This window comes from Lagenorhynchus albirostris, chromosome 6 (genome assembly GCF_949774975.1).
Source record: "Lagenorhynchus albirostris chromosome 6, mLagAlb1.1, whole genome shotgun sequence".
Classification (NCBI taxonomy): Eukaryota; Metazoa; Chordata; class Mammalia; order Artiodactyla; family Delphinidae; genus Lagenorhynchus; species Lagenorhynchus albirostris.
This window is the reverse complement of record NC_083100.1, coordinates 81,092,540-81,108,277: the sequence shown is the minus strand read 5'-3', so window position 1 is coordinate 81,108,277 and position 15,738 is coordinate 81,092,540. Positions and strand designations below refer to the sequence as shown.

At 42.1% G+C, this 15,738-nt stretch overlaps 1 protein-coding gene across 1 annotated transcript in view; it reads left to right on the top strand.

Moving 5' to 3' along the window:
- KIF5C (kinesin family member 5C) overlaps positions 1-15,738 on the top strand; it is a 163,193-nt gene that overhangs the window by 111,118 nt on the left and 36,337 nt on the right. Inside the window, exons 13-15 of the mRNA XM_060151509.1 lie at positions 5,258-5,326; positions 7,249-7,455; positions 9,636-9,782. Of these exons, the coding sequence (XP_060007492.1) occupies positions 5,258-5,326; positions 7,249-7,455; positions 9,636-9,782 (423 nt within the window). The remainder of the gene's footprint in view (positions 1-5,257; positions 5,327-7,248; positions 7,456-9,635; positions 9,783-15,738) is intronic.

Sequence of the window (15,738 nt, the reverse complement as noted above, 5' to 3'; positions counted from 1 at the left end):
GTGTTGACCTGGGTAGACAGAGTCTTCACCTCTAGAAATTGGATGGGGCCTTATCACTGCATGAGAGTGGAGGCTGCGTGATCTTTCTTGAATTGTCCCTTGTTTTCTTCTCTGGGCCTGTCCATCACCTCTTGGAAATTCCAGCAGTGTCCCAGCTATAGGGGCGAAGGTGGTAGCTCCCAAAACTCAGGTGTGTACTTTAATTATGTAGCTCTAAGACCCTGGAATGAGGAGCCAGTAGTAGCAGCATCAGGAAGGCTGTTTTCAGGGGCATCCTCTTGGACGAAGTAGTTTGGACATGCTGGGATGTCTAATTTCATGGCAAACTTTTGGGACTCAAAGAACCATGTCAGTGCACAAACTGGAATAAAGGAAAAGAGATCTTGGAGAACACTGTATCATTCATTCCCAAAGAAGGTCGGGTTAGGAATCCCAGAGGCAAAGGAAATTAAATTGATGTTTCACGTGATCTTGGCGTATTGCCCTTGGAATATCTAAATCCTTTCAGTGCATTTCATCAAGGTTGCCGATATTTTTAGTCTGATTTAATCTTCTCTGCTGTGGTTCAGCTCAGAGTGCTCGGGGACACCTCTGGCTTGGATGAAACATCTTTGTTATGTTAACGTTGTCATTAATCTTACAGGCCTGTCTCTTCTGAGTAAAGCTCAGAGTCTGGTATCACCTTCACAAGGGAAATGTAACTGGTTGCCATAAGGAAGCTGGTTCTCTTTGTGCTTACGACTCTGGGGGTTTGCATTATAACTGCAGTGTTAAACTGGGGTCACCCTACCCTTTGGGTAACATTTAATAAGATATTCACACCGTGAGAGCTGGGTTAATTACTCTTTAGGCACTAGACATAGTTACCCTTCCATTTCTACCCAGGTGTTTTATGTAAAACCTCAAACAAAATGAGAGAAAAGGGAGATCAGTAAGTGAATAGTGTCTGTGGATTTCTCGATTTCGCCAAAGAAATGCAATTGTTTAATAGCATTTAGAATTGATGGTTCATTTTTAGTATCCCCAGAGAATCCTGGATGCGGGATGATAACCTGATTCCGCTCTCTAGTCTCTATGGATAGAAGCCCGCAGTGATTGGAATTGGGAACTTTACGTTGGCAGCATGAGGATTTCTCTTTGCTCTGAGGGAGACTTCAGAGTCTCAACTCCAGCTCCTGAAGTGTAGGAAATGCCAGGCCTTGGCAGTTCTCAGTTGGTAGCTGGCAGAGCTGACCCTAGAGCCTCTGCCTCCTAATGACCAACCTAGGACATTTTCTGTTATATCATTTTCCTTTAGCGTGTGTTTTGAAAACCCTGTTAAGCACACATTTTGAGATTAGCATGTGTGTTCCATCACAGGGTGATGCTGAGAGATCTGGGAGAGGACTGAGCCCCAGAGCCTCAGCCTGGGGAGGGGGGCACCAAAGCTAGTGGTTTGACCTTCATATCTCTACCCATGGATGGCCTGATTATGATTTGTCAGCTGTCATTCTTATTTGTCCTCCTCTTAAGGGTTCTAGGAGCTATTTCATGCTTCTGATGAGGTAGGTGGTGTGATACTTTTGAGAATGCATGGGTCGGGACAGGGCACCTTCATAGATTATTAGTGGCAGGGCTGAAAGTATCTAAGTCTAGATGAAAGGCTAGCCCAGGGTGGTTAGATGACTTACATCACCTGTAGGTGGCAGAGCTGCAGTGAGATTACACATCTTCTGACTCCCAGTCCGGTGCTCATCCCATTTTGGCCTTAGCCCTTGAAATGAGGAACTTTTCAGCCCTAATGAATTTGTCTAGAATGCGGTGGGAGAAAGACTATGCGGTCTCCTCCCTGCTGCCCCCTCTGTCCCTCTGTGCTGCCCCTCCAGGGGTCTAAGGACAGGTGCTCTTCCAGGGCAGCTCTGTGTGATGGAAAAACATGCACTTTATTATTATTTTTTAATACTTAATTTTTTTAATGGAAGTATAGCTGATTTACAGTGTAGTGCCAATCTCTGCTTACAGCAAAGTGACTCAGTTATACACATATAGACATTCTTTTTTTATATCCTTTTCCATTATGGTTTATCACAGGATATTGAATATAGTTCCCTGTGCTATACAGTAGGACCTTGTTGTTTATCCATCCTATATATAATAGTTTACATCTGCTAATCCCAAACTTCCAGTCCTTCCCCCACCCCTGCCTTGGCAACCACAAGTCTGTTCTCTATGTCTGTGAGTCTATTTCTGTTTTGTAGATAGGTTTATCTGTGCCATATTTTAGATTCCACATACAAGTGATATCATATGGTATTTGTCTTTCTCTTTCTGACTTACTTCTCTTAGTATGATAATCTCTCGGTGCATCCACATTGCTGCAAATGGCATTATTTCATTCTTTTTATGGCTGAGTAGTATTCCACTGCATATATACGTACCACATCTTCTTTATCCATTCATCTGTCGATGGACATTTAGGTTGTTTCCAAAAAGCAGTCAGACCTGTGAGTTAACAATGCTGAGATGACCTGGGCCGATGACCCACCTGCTGAAGATGTTTTTCTCATCTGCAACATGGAGTTCGCATCTGTTACTTTAAAAGGTTTCATTGGGGCATAAAAGTTTCTAAGACATAGCAGATGCTCAATAAATATTGGTTTCTTTCTTTCTTTTCTGTCTCCTCCCTTTGTTTGCTTAAGGGAGAAGCCACATTATATATGGTGTCAGAGGGGTGGTGGTGCAGAGGTGGGCCGAAAGCAGAGGTGTAAGATAGGCAGCTCAGCACTGCCACTGTCTCTCTTATTCCCCATCACCTCTCCAGAGCTTCTGTACTGTTGGAGTTGTAAGAGAGGAATTAAGTGTAAGTAGAAGTAGACGTTGAACCTCATTTCACTGATTACCATTGCAACAAAAACATCTTTATAAGTAAAGGTGACCAGTGACCTGTTGACGGCTCTCTTATTTTATGTCAAATACCAGAATATTTTTTGAAAGGTGCCTGGAAAACCATTATCCACAGACAGATCTTAACAGTTGGCATCAGAGTGAGCCTGTGTAAACATGTTCTAAGAGATGCACTTGAATGTATAGATATAGACTGCACAGCACATCTTACTCTGAAAGTTTTGAAAATTAAAAAAGAATCACAGTAGACTATGCTAATTCCTTAGAGAAGTTTCCTTAAGAAAGGGTAAGTGTAGTTTTGGAAATGTCTCTGATGTAAGTGATTCGTATCTTTATAATGTAGTCCTTGTTCTTCATCCTTCCCAGGTGGGCTAAGGCCCTTAGATTCTCACGGTACCTCAAAAATCACTGCATCACAGCCCTTCACCTGTCAGGAGCAAGCCTGCGTCTCAGGCTTTGGAATGAACACAGTATAAGAACAAAACACTTGCACTACTGTTTTGCTTCTCTTGTGATTTATATCACTTGTAGCTGTTGCTCATACGTCCCAGGGGAAGAGATGGTAGCTCCCCCATGTTAAACTTCTTGAGTCTTTTCTGTTAAGATGTTTAATATTTATGTGCGGAGGGACATAAGCACAAAATCGTTCCTGGTAAATGGCATTCTAAGTTTATAAAGTAGAAGAGAAAATATGCCCAACATATAGTCTTCTCACTGTGGAAGTACCATTTTGGGGGGGGAGGTTTCACTCTGATATAACTTCCCTAATTCTCCTGCCAGAAATCTGACTTGAAGTATTTTTTAGAAGCATTAAAGAATTTTAAATTGTAAAACAATTTTCAAAACTTCAGAGTAAGATGTGCTGTGCGGTCTATATCTGTACATTCAAGTGCATCTCTTAGAACATGTTTACACGGGCTTGATGCCAGCTGGTAAGATCTAGTCCGTGGATAATAGGTTTCCGAGCACTTTTCGGAAAATATTCTGGTATTTGAATTTTCTTATATATAAAATAGGTGAGTTGGTGTAAAAAGTTCAGTAGAAACAGGATCTCCCTGAGCAGAGAAGTAAGCCCCAAAGATGTTCTACACAAAGGAAAAGGAGATGCAGATCTCATAATATTGGTGTTCGCATTTTCTTGCTCCCTGGAAAGCATCAAGTTGTGATTTAATCGATTTTTACATTTAATCTGATTTAAACGGATGCACAGACACGACCAAACAGGCAGGAAGATATCCCGTGGGAAACTGAGGTTCTGCCACCTAGGCCCTTGAGTTTACCCTCTTCCCTCCCCGCCCCTGGAAAAGGCAGAAAGCACAGTGCAGGTTTCTTATGGGCTGCACGTGGAAGCACCTGGGCAGCTCCTGGCACTAGGATGGACACGGCAGCACTGAACTGGATCCGACTCTGCTTGGGGTTTAGACCCCAGAAGCGTCACCACAGAGGATTTCCTCCTGTTCCTAAGGGAGAGGCACATGTGAAGCCAAGCTGTCTTGCTTCACAAGTTCGTTTGAACTCATGAAAATCTTCGTAACCAAGAGCGAGTCTCGTGCTGTTAGGCCTGCTGGGTGCCTGCTGCTTTCCACACTGGGTGGACCGCGTCCAAGGAGGGGAGGGGCAGAGGTGCCTGCATGGGGCCGCGAGAGGCCGCAGTTCTGGCTTTTGTGGCAGCAACACCTAGTGGCAGAAGTTGAGAGTGAGAAGAGTGAACTCGCCTGTGGGGAGATCCTTTCCCGCTTCCATGACAGGCCACAAAGGAAGCAATCACGTTTCTGCACACCAGCTTCCTTGAGGTTTTTTCAGACTGGTAAGAAAATGAGCTCCTAATCAAAGGGAGCTCTGTTAATGCCAAAGATTAATTCTCTAGTAAATGTTTTCCAGTTTCTCCACGTAAGAGGTTTGAAGTGGAAATACTGGTCTCTTCTACCTATCAGATGGCAGCGTTCCCGGTCACAGATGTGTTTAACAAGATTTGGGACATGCATGTATTACAGTGCAGGTGGTTAGAAATTCACTCCCTTATTTTCTGAGCTAGGAGTTCACTGTTAACATCTTTAAGCTGGAGGGATAGCTCCAAAGTTCCTTTCGGTTCCCAAGCCCTTCATCGCCGATTTCTGGATGAGCAGGAATTGAGTTGAATGTGTAGGATATTGTATTTCCCAGAATATCCAGATGTTTCATTGGCTGAGCAAGGTGGGCAAAGTGGTATTTTAACCAATTCTCTCTTCTGCGGGGAAGCACCACACCATTTCCTTCATCTTACCAGCCAGCTTATAGCTGGCATCCTGGTGTCCAACGGTCATCCGTCGAGAAACCAGGATAGCAAAAATGACATAACCAACCACAAAAAATTAAATCTGGTATTTCGTTTCAGGATGATGAAATTAACCAGCAGAGCCAGCTGGCTGAAAAGCTAAAGCAACAGATGTTGGATCAGGATGAGGTAAAGAATGCAATAAAAAAATTTTTTTACACAGTTCTTTTATGACTCTGTTGTTGATGTATGTTCCAGAAATTTAACTCGCAAAGTGTTTTTTTAAAATCACTGCATCATGTGAAAATTTCTTGGAAGATTTCCTTTCAGTGCCTGCTGAAAGCTGATTTTAGGGGAATTTAGAAAATAAATGTGACTTCCTAGAACTCTAGGGTTTTGAGAGCGCATAGCTGGCTGCTACACAGTCTATGAAGGGCAGAAATAGAGGAGCTTGGAGGTCGGGCAAGGATGATCCTGCTTCCTCATACTCAGGACCCAGCGCTCCTGGTTTGTGCCACTTCTGCCTTTCTTCGGCTTTGCAAATCAGACAGCTCAGGCCTTTGATATGCACCATGTTCTTGTGCTGTCTTGTAGGAAAAAAAATAGCCCAAAAACAGAAGTAGAAGGTAGAGGAGAGGAAAGCAAAGAAGATAGGGGTCCAAGTGCTGCGTTAGAATATATGTGATACGGTAATGAGGAGGGAAATTTTTTTCAGTCTCTTCCTGGATGGCATTCAATTCTCCAGTAAATGTCTCTATTGTATTGTGTTTTGCCAAGCACTTTACAAATAGGAACCTAAGCAAAGAACAGATAGCCAATCTATCAAACACAAATGATTCGTAATTCTCTTACTGAGGCCATCTAAGTATGTTTTCTCTTTTGTGCTTTAGGGTGCTTTCTGCTTTGTTGCTAAAATGCTGTGAGTTGGATCATATGATGCAATTATAGCAAGTGGCTTAAGTTCATGGCCCCAGTCCCAGCCCTCTCGTAGACATAACTCTCTCTCTAACGATCTTTTTCTCTTCCTCTTTGTTATCCTTCATCTCTCCAGGACAATGATTATGCCCTCTGCCCAAACACTTCCCTTGGCAGGAACCATATTTAACTGATTCCGCTTTTAACTAGAGTCTTCATTTGCTTTGTGTTTCCTGCCATCTTCCTCCCATTCTGTTGCTTTTCATCTCCAACTTGGTACAACTGCCTGTGATAACCTTTCCTTTTTGTTACAGTTAAAACTCTTAATATTTTTTTCTCTACTATCAAGACAATATCTGTTCATTACAGGAAAATCAGAAAATACAGTAAGCACAAAAATAATGAAAGTATCCATAAGCTCAGTCATTCACTTTTAACTAGTGTTAATGTTTGGGGTATATTCTTTTATAATCCGTGATGAATATTAAGAAAAATTAGTGACTGCCCTTTTATACTGTTTTGGTTGACTCTAAAATCGACCTGTTTACAATGTGAAATAATGATAATAGTAAAAAGCCATGTAAGTATTATTATAGTCCTTGGAAATTATTCCTCCTCGTCCTCTGTTCAACTTGTGGAATAGCCAGCCAGCTACAAAGTGTGGTGATTTATTTATATATTTTTTTGCGGTACGCGGGCCTCTCAGTGCTGTGGCCTCTCCCGTTGTGGAGCACAGGCTCCGGACGTGCAGGCTCAGCGGCCATGGCTCACGGGCCCAGCCGCTCCCGGGATCTTCCCGGACCGGGGCACGAACCCGTGTTCCCTGCATCGGCAGGCGGACTCTCAACCACTGTGCCACCAGGGAAGCCCTGTGTTTTTGTTTTTTGTTTTTTTTTTGTGTGTGTGTGTGTGTGGTGATTTTTGATGTGTAATCAATTCTTGGAGTTAAGCCTATGTAGCTTTAAATAAGAAAGAAAGAAAGAAAAATTAGAAAGAAAGAGAAACAGATTTTCAAAACAATATGCTATTTTTTCATTTAGCATCTGGATATATAGTACCATTTCTAGTTATCCTGAGCTTTTCAACTTATTTTCTTTTATCTGTTTTTTAAAAAAATTACTTTATTTTGGATAGAGCACAGAGTATAAACTCTTGAACGTTCGATTCACCAGTTCCATGCCATCTAATTTCCCCAGCTTTTAGCTTCTACAAGAAGAGACTATGAGAAGATTCAGGAGGAGCTGACACGTCTCCAGATTGAAAATGAGGCAGCCAAAGATGAGGTGAAAGAAGTTCTCCAGGCCTTGGAGGAGCTGGCTGTCAATTACGACCAGAAGTCACAGGAAGTGGAGGACAAGACCAGGGCCAATGAGCAGCTGACAGATGAGCTGGCCCAGAAAACGGTTGGAGCATTTGTGTGTAGGGGGCAGGACTTCCTCAGCAGCCAATCGTGTACTTATATTAATGTTTGCTGACAGACACTGTGTATAGCAAGGCAGTTGGCTGAGTGGTTTTTCAGTGTTAGGCATAGATGCATTCTTTGAAATCCTCCAATTATTGAAATACTTTGTGTAAGTGACTTGTCCATTCCCCCCGGAACTGCATGTCAGAACTGTTTTATATCTAGGGGATTTGTAACACCAGCAGGGACGCCTTGTAGGATAGTCAAGAGAGCACAGACTTTGGAGCCAGAAAAACCCTAGCTAAAACTTTGACTTTACAACTATTAGGCCTTAGTCGAGACATTTAAACTTGAGTATACATTTCCTTATCTGTAAAAATGGCGATAATAACATGTTCCTTTCAGGGCGTGAGAATTAGTGACAGTTTACATAAACCACTTAGCACGGACCTGTGCATATGCTACAATCTTAGCAAATAAGTCTCAAAATATTATATTAACAGGGGAGAGTGGCTGACCTGTGGAAGGTCTGGATTTCACTCTCCTTGTTTACACCCTCCTGAATGCAGTCCATTCCTTCCCCAGAGCTTCTTATCCTCGCCTAGGACCAAGCTGTCCTGGTTTGTCTGTTGTCCTTTTCAGCCAGTGTTTCAGTCTTCACATTTCCTAATTTTCAGATTCTCCCAGCGAAAGATGCTGCGGGTTCTGCTCAGTGAGCTAGTGGCAGAGGGCCAGTGAACATTTGGTGAGGTGGCTGGTGGTGGGATGTGTCCATTTTGTCTTTTTCTACTTGGAAGATGGGTGGTGGGAAGCCGAGTGGCTGTAACTGGCTGCCCTTGGCACTTTGGCCTGGTGGCCTGGTGTCATGGGATTGTGCCCAGCCTGCTTTGTGGAAAACAGCCAGTCCTCCCAGGCAAGGGGAAGTAGCAGATGGTGCAGGAAAGCTCTGATCTGCTGACCGTAGAGCTGATAGAAAATGCTCCTTACTCCATACATTCAGCTGCACAAAGGAAGACTTTTTAATGTTTCGCAAGATGGGAACTACTGCTTCTGTGGATTTTAAAAACAAAATGAAAGAAGCAGTGGCAATGCCAAAATAAAAACAAGAACCAGAGAAACAAAGCAGAAGTCATATAGGAAAGGAGGAGACTTAGATTTTCTCTGCTTATGGTTTTCTGTCAGATTCTTTAACTAGTCCTTGGTACTAGTTGTTTCCCAAAACAATGAAATGTTTTCCATGATACAGGTTTTATTTTCTGTCAAGCCAAAGTACTGCTAGACTGGTTTAGAGTGCTATTTTTAGTCATATCATTAAAAGTCCTCTAGTAAAAATGCTCTAGTAAAAATAGCTGCATATGGAAGAATTACATGAATGTCTTTGCATTAACCTCTACAACTCCATAATTTAGGGAAATTATTTTCTTTGTTGGCTGAGTTAGTACCAAGACACCAAAAGATGGCTGTTCTGTCGGTGTTGAGAGTTTGTTAATTAAAAATATGTACATTTGGGTAACATACATGAAGGATGGGAAAGGTGGATTTGTTCGTGTTTGGCAGTAAAATGGAGCGTCTGCTATATATTAAGAAGCCGTCTCCAGTTGAACCAGACCAATTTTGAAACGAGGTGAAGTGTTCAATTCAGCTTCACCGCGAAGATTAAAAGACTTTTTCTAGGTTGTTTTCGAGACTCACTAATGTCCCTTTGGGCCTCCCAGACCCATCTGTTTTGAAGCCAGATGGGAATTTGGAAGTGGTCCCAGGGAGCAGGTTTTGTTTGGAAGTGGAGGTGGGGATGCTTGCAGGTATGTTTAGACCCTGGAGAATGTGGACTGAAACAGAACATTTGGTAGGTAGGACGATATGATTACACAGAATAAACGTAAAGATTCCTTTTGGGCTTTATTTATTTTTAATAACTTATTTTTGATAACTTATTTAATAAGTGACCTGGAAGTTGTTGTCTAATATGCAGATAAATGACATATCAGGCCAAGACAAATTCCTTTTCTTATCAGAGAATGCAGTGCTATACTATAGTCTGGATGAAAAGGGCTCTTATGTTGAAATCACATGAAATGATAAAAGAACGCTATCCTACATTCTGTTGTTATTCTTTGCAACGCCATGTGTATGAAATTGATGAGTGACCCTTTTAATTTGTTGTTAAAATGTGTTTTGCAGACTACATTGACAGCCACACAAAGAGAGCTGAGCCAGCTGCAGGAGCTTAGCAATCACCAGAAAAAGAGGGCTACCGAGATCCTGAATTTGCTGCTGAAGGATCTGGGGGAGATAGGAGGAATTATTGGCACCAATGATGTGAAGACTGTAAGCTAGCCTTTCTTGTATCCTCTCTTCCTGCTCGTATAATGGCATGATTCTAAGCAAGCAGAGGCTGTGTTTTATTCTCCTGAGTATCCAGTGCTTAGCACAGTGTTTTGCATCTGCTACGCGCTTGATAATATTTGAATGAACGAACGAAGGGCTGATCGAGTGACTAAGTAAATGATTGGTTAAGGAGGAGAGAAACATTTACCTTTCAATTATAGGAGATGTCCTCGAATCTTGTTTGGCCTTATGTAAGTTGGCTTATTCCTCAAAGTTGCATACCAGTGTCACAGAGGTTTGGGACTGGATACGTTAAGCAAAAGTTCTACCCTCAGAAACGTTTCTCCTTTTCTATGAGAATCCAACAGAGTGAAAATCGCCAACCCATCAGTATGAATTAGGAGAGCTTTCAGCTGGAAGTAATAGGATTCTAACAGTGGCTTAAAAAAATAAAGCCACATTTAATTATTCACAATATGAGAAGTCTAGAATCTTGTTATTTCAGGTTGTGATCTGCATTCACCTGGGAACTTGTTTGAGCTATAGACTCTCAGGCCCACCTCAGACCTACGGAATTAGAATTTTCATTTTAACAAGATTCCCCAGGTCATTCTTATGCTTCTTGAAGTTTTAGAAGCAAAATTTGGTTTGTTGCAGTATCTCAACAATGTCGGGCATCCAGGCCTTTTCTTTATTTTGTTTCTGCTTTCCTCAGCCTATTGCTTTTCACATCTATAGATTTTTATCTCAAGGTAGCAAGATAGCTTCTATAGCACCAATCATCCCATCCCCACACAACCACATCCAAGGCAGGATGGGCTGCAAAGGCAGCCAGCTTTCATCCAGGAGGGAACTATAATCCTAGAAATCCCCAATAGACATCCCCTTATACATTATAAAGGCCAGAATTGGGTCACATGGTCACCTCAAACTTCAAGGGAAGCTGGGAAGGCAAAGAGAAATAGTATTACTATAATGGGCTTAAACTAACCATGATTAACCCCTTGGGTGGCGCACCTTGGTGTAGCAAGGATGTAAGGGAGATGGGGAGAAAGAGGGTGGTGTAACGTTGTCTGTGAGTTAGGAATAGAGAGAAAAGAGAATAAACGATGTTATCATCTGAGAACAATTAACAATTTGCCACAATATAGAGAGGACGTTGGAAAATAAGAAAGTGACGTTAAACAAAATAGCTTTATTGAGGTATAATTGACGGAAAGTAAGCTGCACATATTTAAAGTATACAGCTTGAGAAGTTTTGACATATGTATACACTCATGAAACCATCCCCACAATAAGATAATGAGCATGTCTGCCACCTCCAGAAGTGTGTAGGGCTATTTCTGGTCTCTCTAGTCTATTTCAGTGATCTAATCTTTATGCTGTACCACACTGTTTTGATTACCATAGCTTTATATGCACTCAGCGCCTTCTGGGGAGTATCCATTGATTAAACGTGTGTGGATTTTATCCAGCCAGGGAATAGTGTTATAGTATTCAGCTTCGTCACAGGTCCCTAAAACCAAATTCTTAGAGTTTAGCCCTTCAGCCTTTAAAAGGCCAAATTCTACGTCAGTCTTCTCTGTGGGAACACTCAGGTTTTGAGTTGAGTTTGTTAAATACTAGAGAAGCCTCCCCATATTACTTTCGTTTATTGACATTTCTGGGAAACATTGAAAGTCCTCCTTCGATGGTATAACAGATCTAGGTTTAGAGTATATGGCTTCTTGTAAACCCAGTCATTCTTTCATGGAACCTGTATTGTAACTGAATATTTCATGAATCTTTGCAAATGAATCTAATTTTAGCGTCGAATTCTTAGGTACTATAAGATTAATCCTTTCCAGTTTAGTGATTTTGTATTTGAGGATTTATTTTTAGAAGCATATATTGGTGTTGAGCTATAAACTTCTGAGGTTGGGGTGATTAAATGGCCCTTGCAATGTGAAGGTACAGTTGATTTATGGGAAGTTGGCGCCTGCTGCTGATAATGATAAAGGAAGATATTTTTATGCTAAGTTCTAAAATAGAGCTGATGAAAAATGCTAATGAAATCAAGGAGTGTCCGGGTGCTTTGGAATTTAAAAAAAAAAAGAGTCCTTACCTTTGGGATATGAAGTATGATTGAGATTATTTTTTAAATACTTTCAATGTTTTTAAGTTCTTTTTGGATTCCAGAAATCGGATGCCCTAGTTAATTTCATTGGTAACTAAGTTCATTGGTAACTTTCACTTATATAGCATCATATTCTTAATTGTTCTGGGTTTTTTTCTTACAATTATGATTTAATCATTAGGGCAATGAGAGCTAAAGGGGAGGAATTATGTGACTTTGGGCAAGTTACTTTACTTCTCTCGGTTTCATTTTCCTAATTTGTAAAATGACAAGATGAGGGGCTTCCCTGGTGGTGCAGTGGTTAAGAATCTGCCTGCCAATGCAAGGGACACGGGTTCGAGTCCTAGTCTGAGAAGATCCCACATGCCGTGGAGCAACTAAGTCCGTGTGCCACAACTTCTGAGCCTGTGCTCAAGAGCCCGCAAGCCACAACTACTGAGCCCACGTGCCACAACTACTGAAGCCTGCGTGCCTAGAGCCCGTGCTCTGCAACAAGAGAAGCCACGACAATGAGAAGCCTGCGTACTGCAACGAAGAGTAGCCCGTGCACAGCAACGAAGACCCAACGCAGCCAAAAATAAAAACAAACAAATAAATAAATAAAATTTAAAAAAAAAAAAGGCAAGATGAGTCCAGATAATCTTGAAGGTTGTCAGCTCAGGAATTGCATGAGTTATGTGTATATTTCTTAGATCTATCATTGTGGGTACAGATACTTTTCTTACTGATTATGAGTATTCAACTGATATAATTGTTTTGATCTAAAAAACGAGATCAAGGAAATCTTTTTCAGTGATCTTGTATTTTTATTCCTAACATGTTGTTCGGTCCCCACAAGGTCCCTCCTAATAGTGCTCTGGGGTGAGAGGGAAAGATAGGTGTTGGAGTCTCCCTCAGTCCTCAGTTCCAGGATATGACGGGCCTAAACAGCAAGGAAACAGAAGAACCCATATTTCTCCAGCTCAATCACATCTGGAAACATTTTCAGAGCCCAGGCAATACTTTAAGTCAACAAAACAAGATGAGAGCAGCTGATGACAAGATGAGCCTAGTGTTGACTTTATTCAGGTTTATTAGCGAGCCTCCCCTTCCTTTCATGTTCCGATGTCACCGGTCTTTCTTTAAAACGAAGATTTCCAGATTCCTAGCCACAGGCAGAATAGCAGGTTGAGGTAGAGTGAACGAGATGGATTGGATTAGCTGCCTAATTTTCTTTCGACCTCAGGTCTGGCTGAGGTGGAGGTGAAGAAGTTCAAGCAGGTGACACAGACCCTGGGCCCCAGCTCCATCAGGGACCTGACTATGGGTGGACCAGAGACGCAGATAAAACTGCTCCAGATCCTGGGTCTGAAGTCAGTCTTCATCACCGACAGCTCCCTTTCCACCAACTTCTTCAACACAGCCTGGGGTCTGCTGGGGCTGGGGTCTGAGGTCCAGTCCCCAGCCAGAAGGGTGACTGGGGTCCCCACCCCCAGGACAGCTTGCTTCTTCAGTCCCCTCTTGCCCCTCAAGCTCTTGGAAGCAACTGTATCATACCTTAGCTCTGTACTGCACTTATAAATAAACCTGACGATTCTGAGCACTTTTTTTTTAAAGGATTTTTTAAAGGTCTTAGAATGTGAACAGTCACCTCACTCACCTTTTACTTGACCTAGGAATGGCACCTTGCTCAGCTGCTCCGTGCTCTAGAGTCATGGGGTGGGCGTGGGGGTGACTCCTTCCATACAGGCAAGATGGAAGGAGAGGCAGCCTCTTCTGCTGGATTAGTCGTCCATACTGGATCGCACAGTCCAGTACGTACAGTGGAGTCATTGTCAGACCCAGGGGAGAGTTATGAAATAATAGCGCAGCAGCAAACTCTGATTCTTCTTTTCGAAATAACAGTATCTACTGGAATTACTGAAAACTCTGAACTAAACATGACTAAATATATGAACTCATAAGTGGTAGGAAACCTTACAGTTAAAACCATTTGTTTGGAGTATTGTTTTTTTCCATCAGGTATGGATTCAAAATCTCCTTTTAGACCTCCTAGGACAAGTGTAGGCTTCAGAAGTTATGGTTCTGGTTTGGGGGAAGAAATATCCAGCTCTCACTTTGGAGGGAGCCCATTATTGTACATTTTTTTCACTCTTGCCCGATTCACATGGCACCTGGGCATAGCATACAAAGTGTCCTCATCTAAGGAGAGCCTTAGAGGAGGAGGTGTTTGTTCCCTTCTCATGATGCTCTACCTCTTGGTTCAGCAATGTTTTCCCACCAGGAGATGGTGTAGGTTGTGAATTCCACATGAAAGAGATGGATGTCCCCGTACCTTTATACAGAAAGACAATAAGCAGGCACACCTGGTCAGGCTAAAGAATGAGCTTCTCATCTCTGTTCCACGTTGGACCAGTCACCAAGGCAGAAGGACAAAACTGAACTTAAAGATGGAGGGATTTTCTCACCCGTTACCTCCATAGTATTGGATTATAAAAGGAATGTAATGAGGAGTGGTGTTGCTAGGCAAATCGTTGACAGTCAGAAATGTAACTAACTGATGAGCGAGAACCTCCACCAAAGTAAGATGGAGTCAGATATCGATGCTCGTGGATTTTCTTGCTGTTAACATAGATTCTGCATTGTGTTGACGGACACTGGAGTCATTTAACAAATACTGTTGTGGAATTTTTAGGGGAAGGGTGACACCAAATTACAGGCACTCAGCACTGTCTAGCGTATTTCCTATCTGCTACCAATTTTCCGGTTGATACACGATTCCATATTCCTAGCTCTTAAATGTTTACTGAAAAAATAGTCATACGATGAGTTAATGACGGCAATAATGACAAAAGTGGGCAGCGAACTGTGGAACATCAAAAAACCATAGTTGGAATCATTGTCTTAGAACCAACTGAAGCCTCTGTTCACGGGCTGGGTACTGGACAGGGCTCTTGTTTTCTCCTGAGGTGCTAGGATGCCCTCTGGTGGTTAAACAAAATATTCACACAGTTGCTTTGCTCCTGTGGTCAGTTGCCCTTCAAGACCATCTCTGCTTCTCAGCAAATGGGTTTTTATCCCAAGTAGCTTGCTGCAGTGTTTGTTTCCAGTAGAACTCTGAAAATTAGACAACAAACATGAGATGGTACAGGAATGCTGGTTGTCAGAATCTTTTCTTCTAAAGGTGGATTTACATTGTTATTCTTAGGTGATCTAGATTCCTGTGTGCTTGGAAGGGACAGTTGGGTAGAGGCAGGGAAACAGATGGGTAGTACTGAGAAGTTATGCAGGAAAATTTTCATCCAGAGGTACTTTTGGTAATAGCACATTCTTAGTCATTAGATTTTTTATTTAATCAAAGACTACATAGAAAATCCTTTTTATTTCAACCCTTGCTTATGGAAACATATTCAAGCTATTAGACTGCTTGCCTTTCTGGATAGCAGATTATAGAGAACATAACTGAAATTTTGATTTGCCTTCTTATGGGGACCCAGAGTCACCGTAGGAACACTGGGCTTTGCTGCTGGTCCAGAAATGTAAGGTGTAAGACATTGAATGGAACACCTCTTCAGAGTTAGCTCTTTTTAAAATTTCAGTGTCTTTTTCTTCTGTCATCTCTTTTATCCTAAAAATCAGTTGTAATGAAAAACCTGGTTAATTGAAGATTATGTTAGTAGAGGATTTATTTATTTTTGGCTGCATTGGGTCTTCGTTGCTGCGCGCGGGCTTTCTCTAGTTGTGGCGAACGGGGGGCTACTCTTGGTTGTGGTGCATGGGCTTCTCATCACGGAGGCTTCTCTTTGTTGCGGAGCACGGGCTCTAGGCGCGTGGGCTTCAGTAGTTGTGGCTCATGGGCTC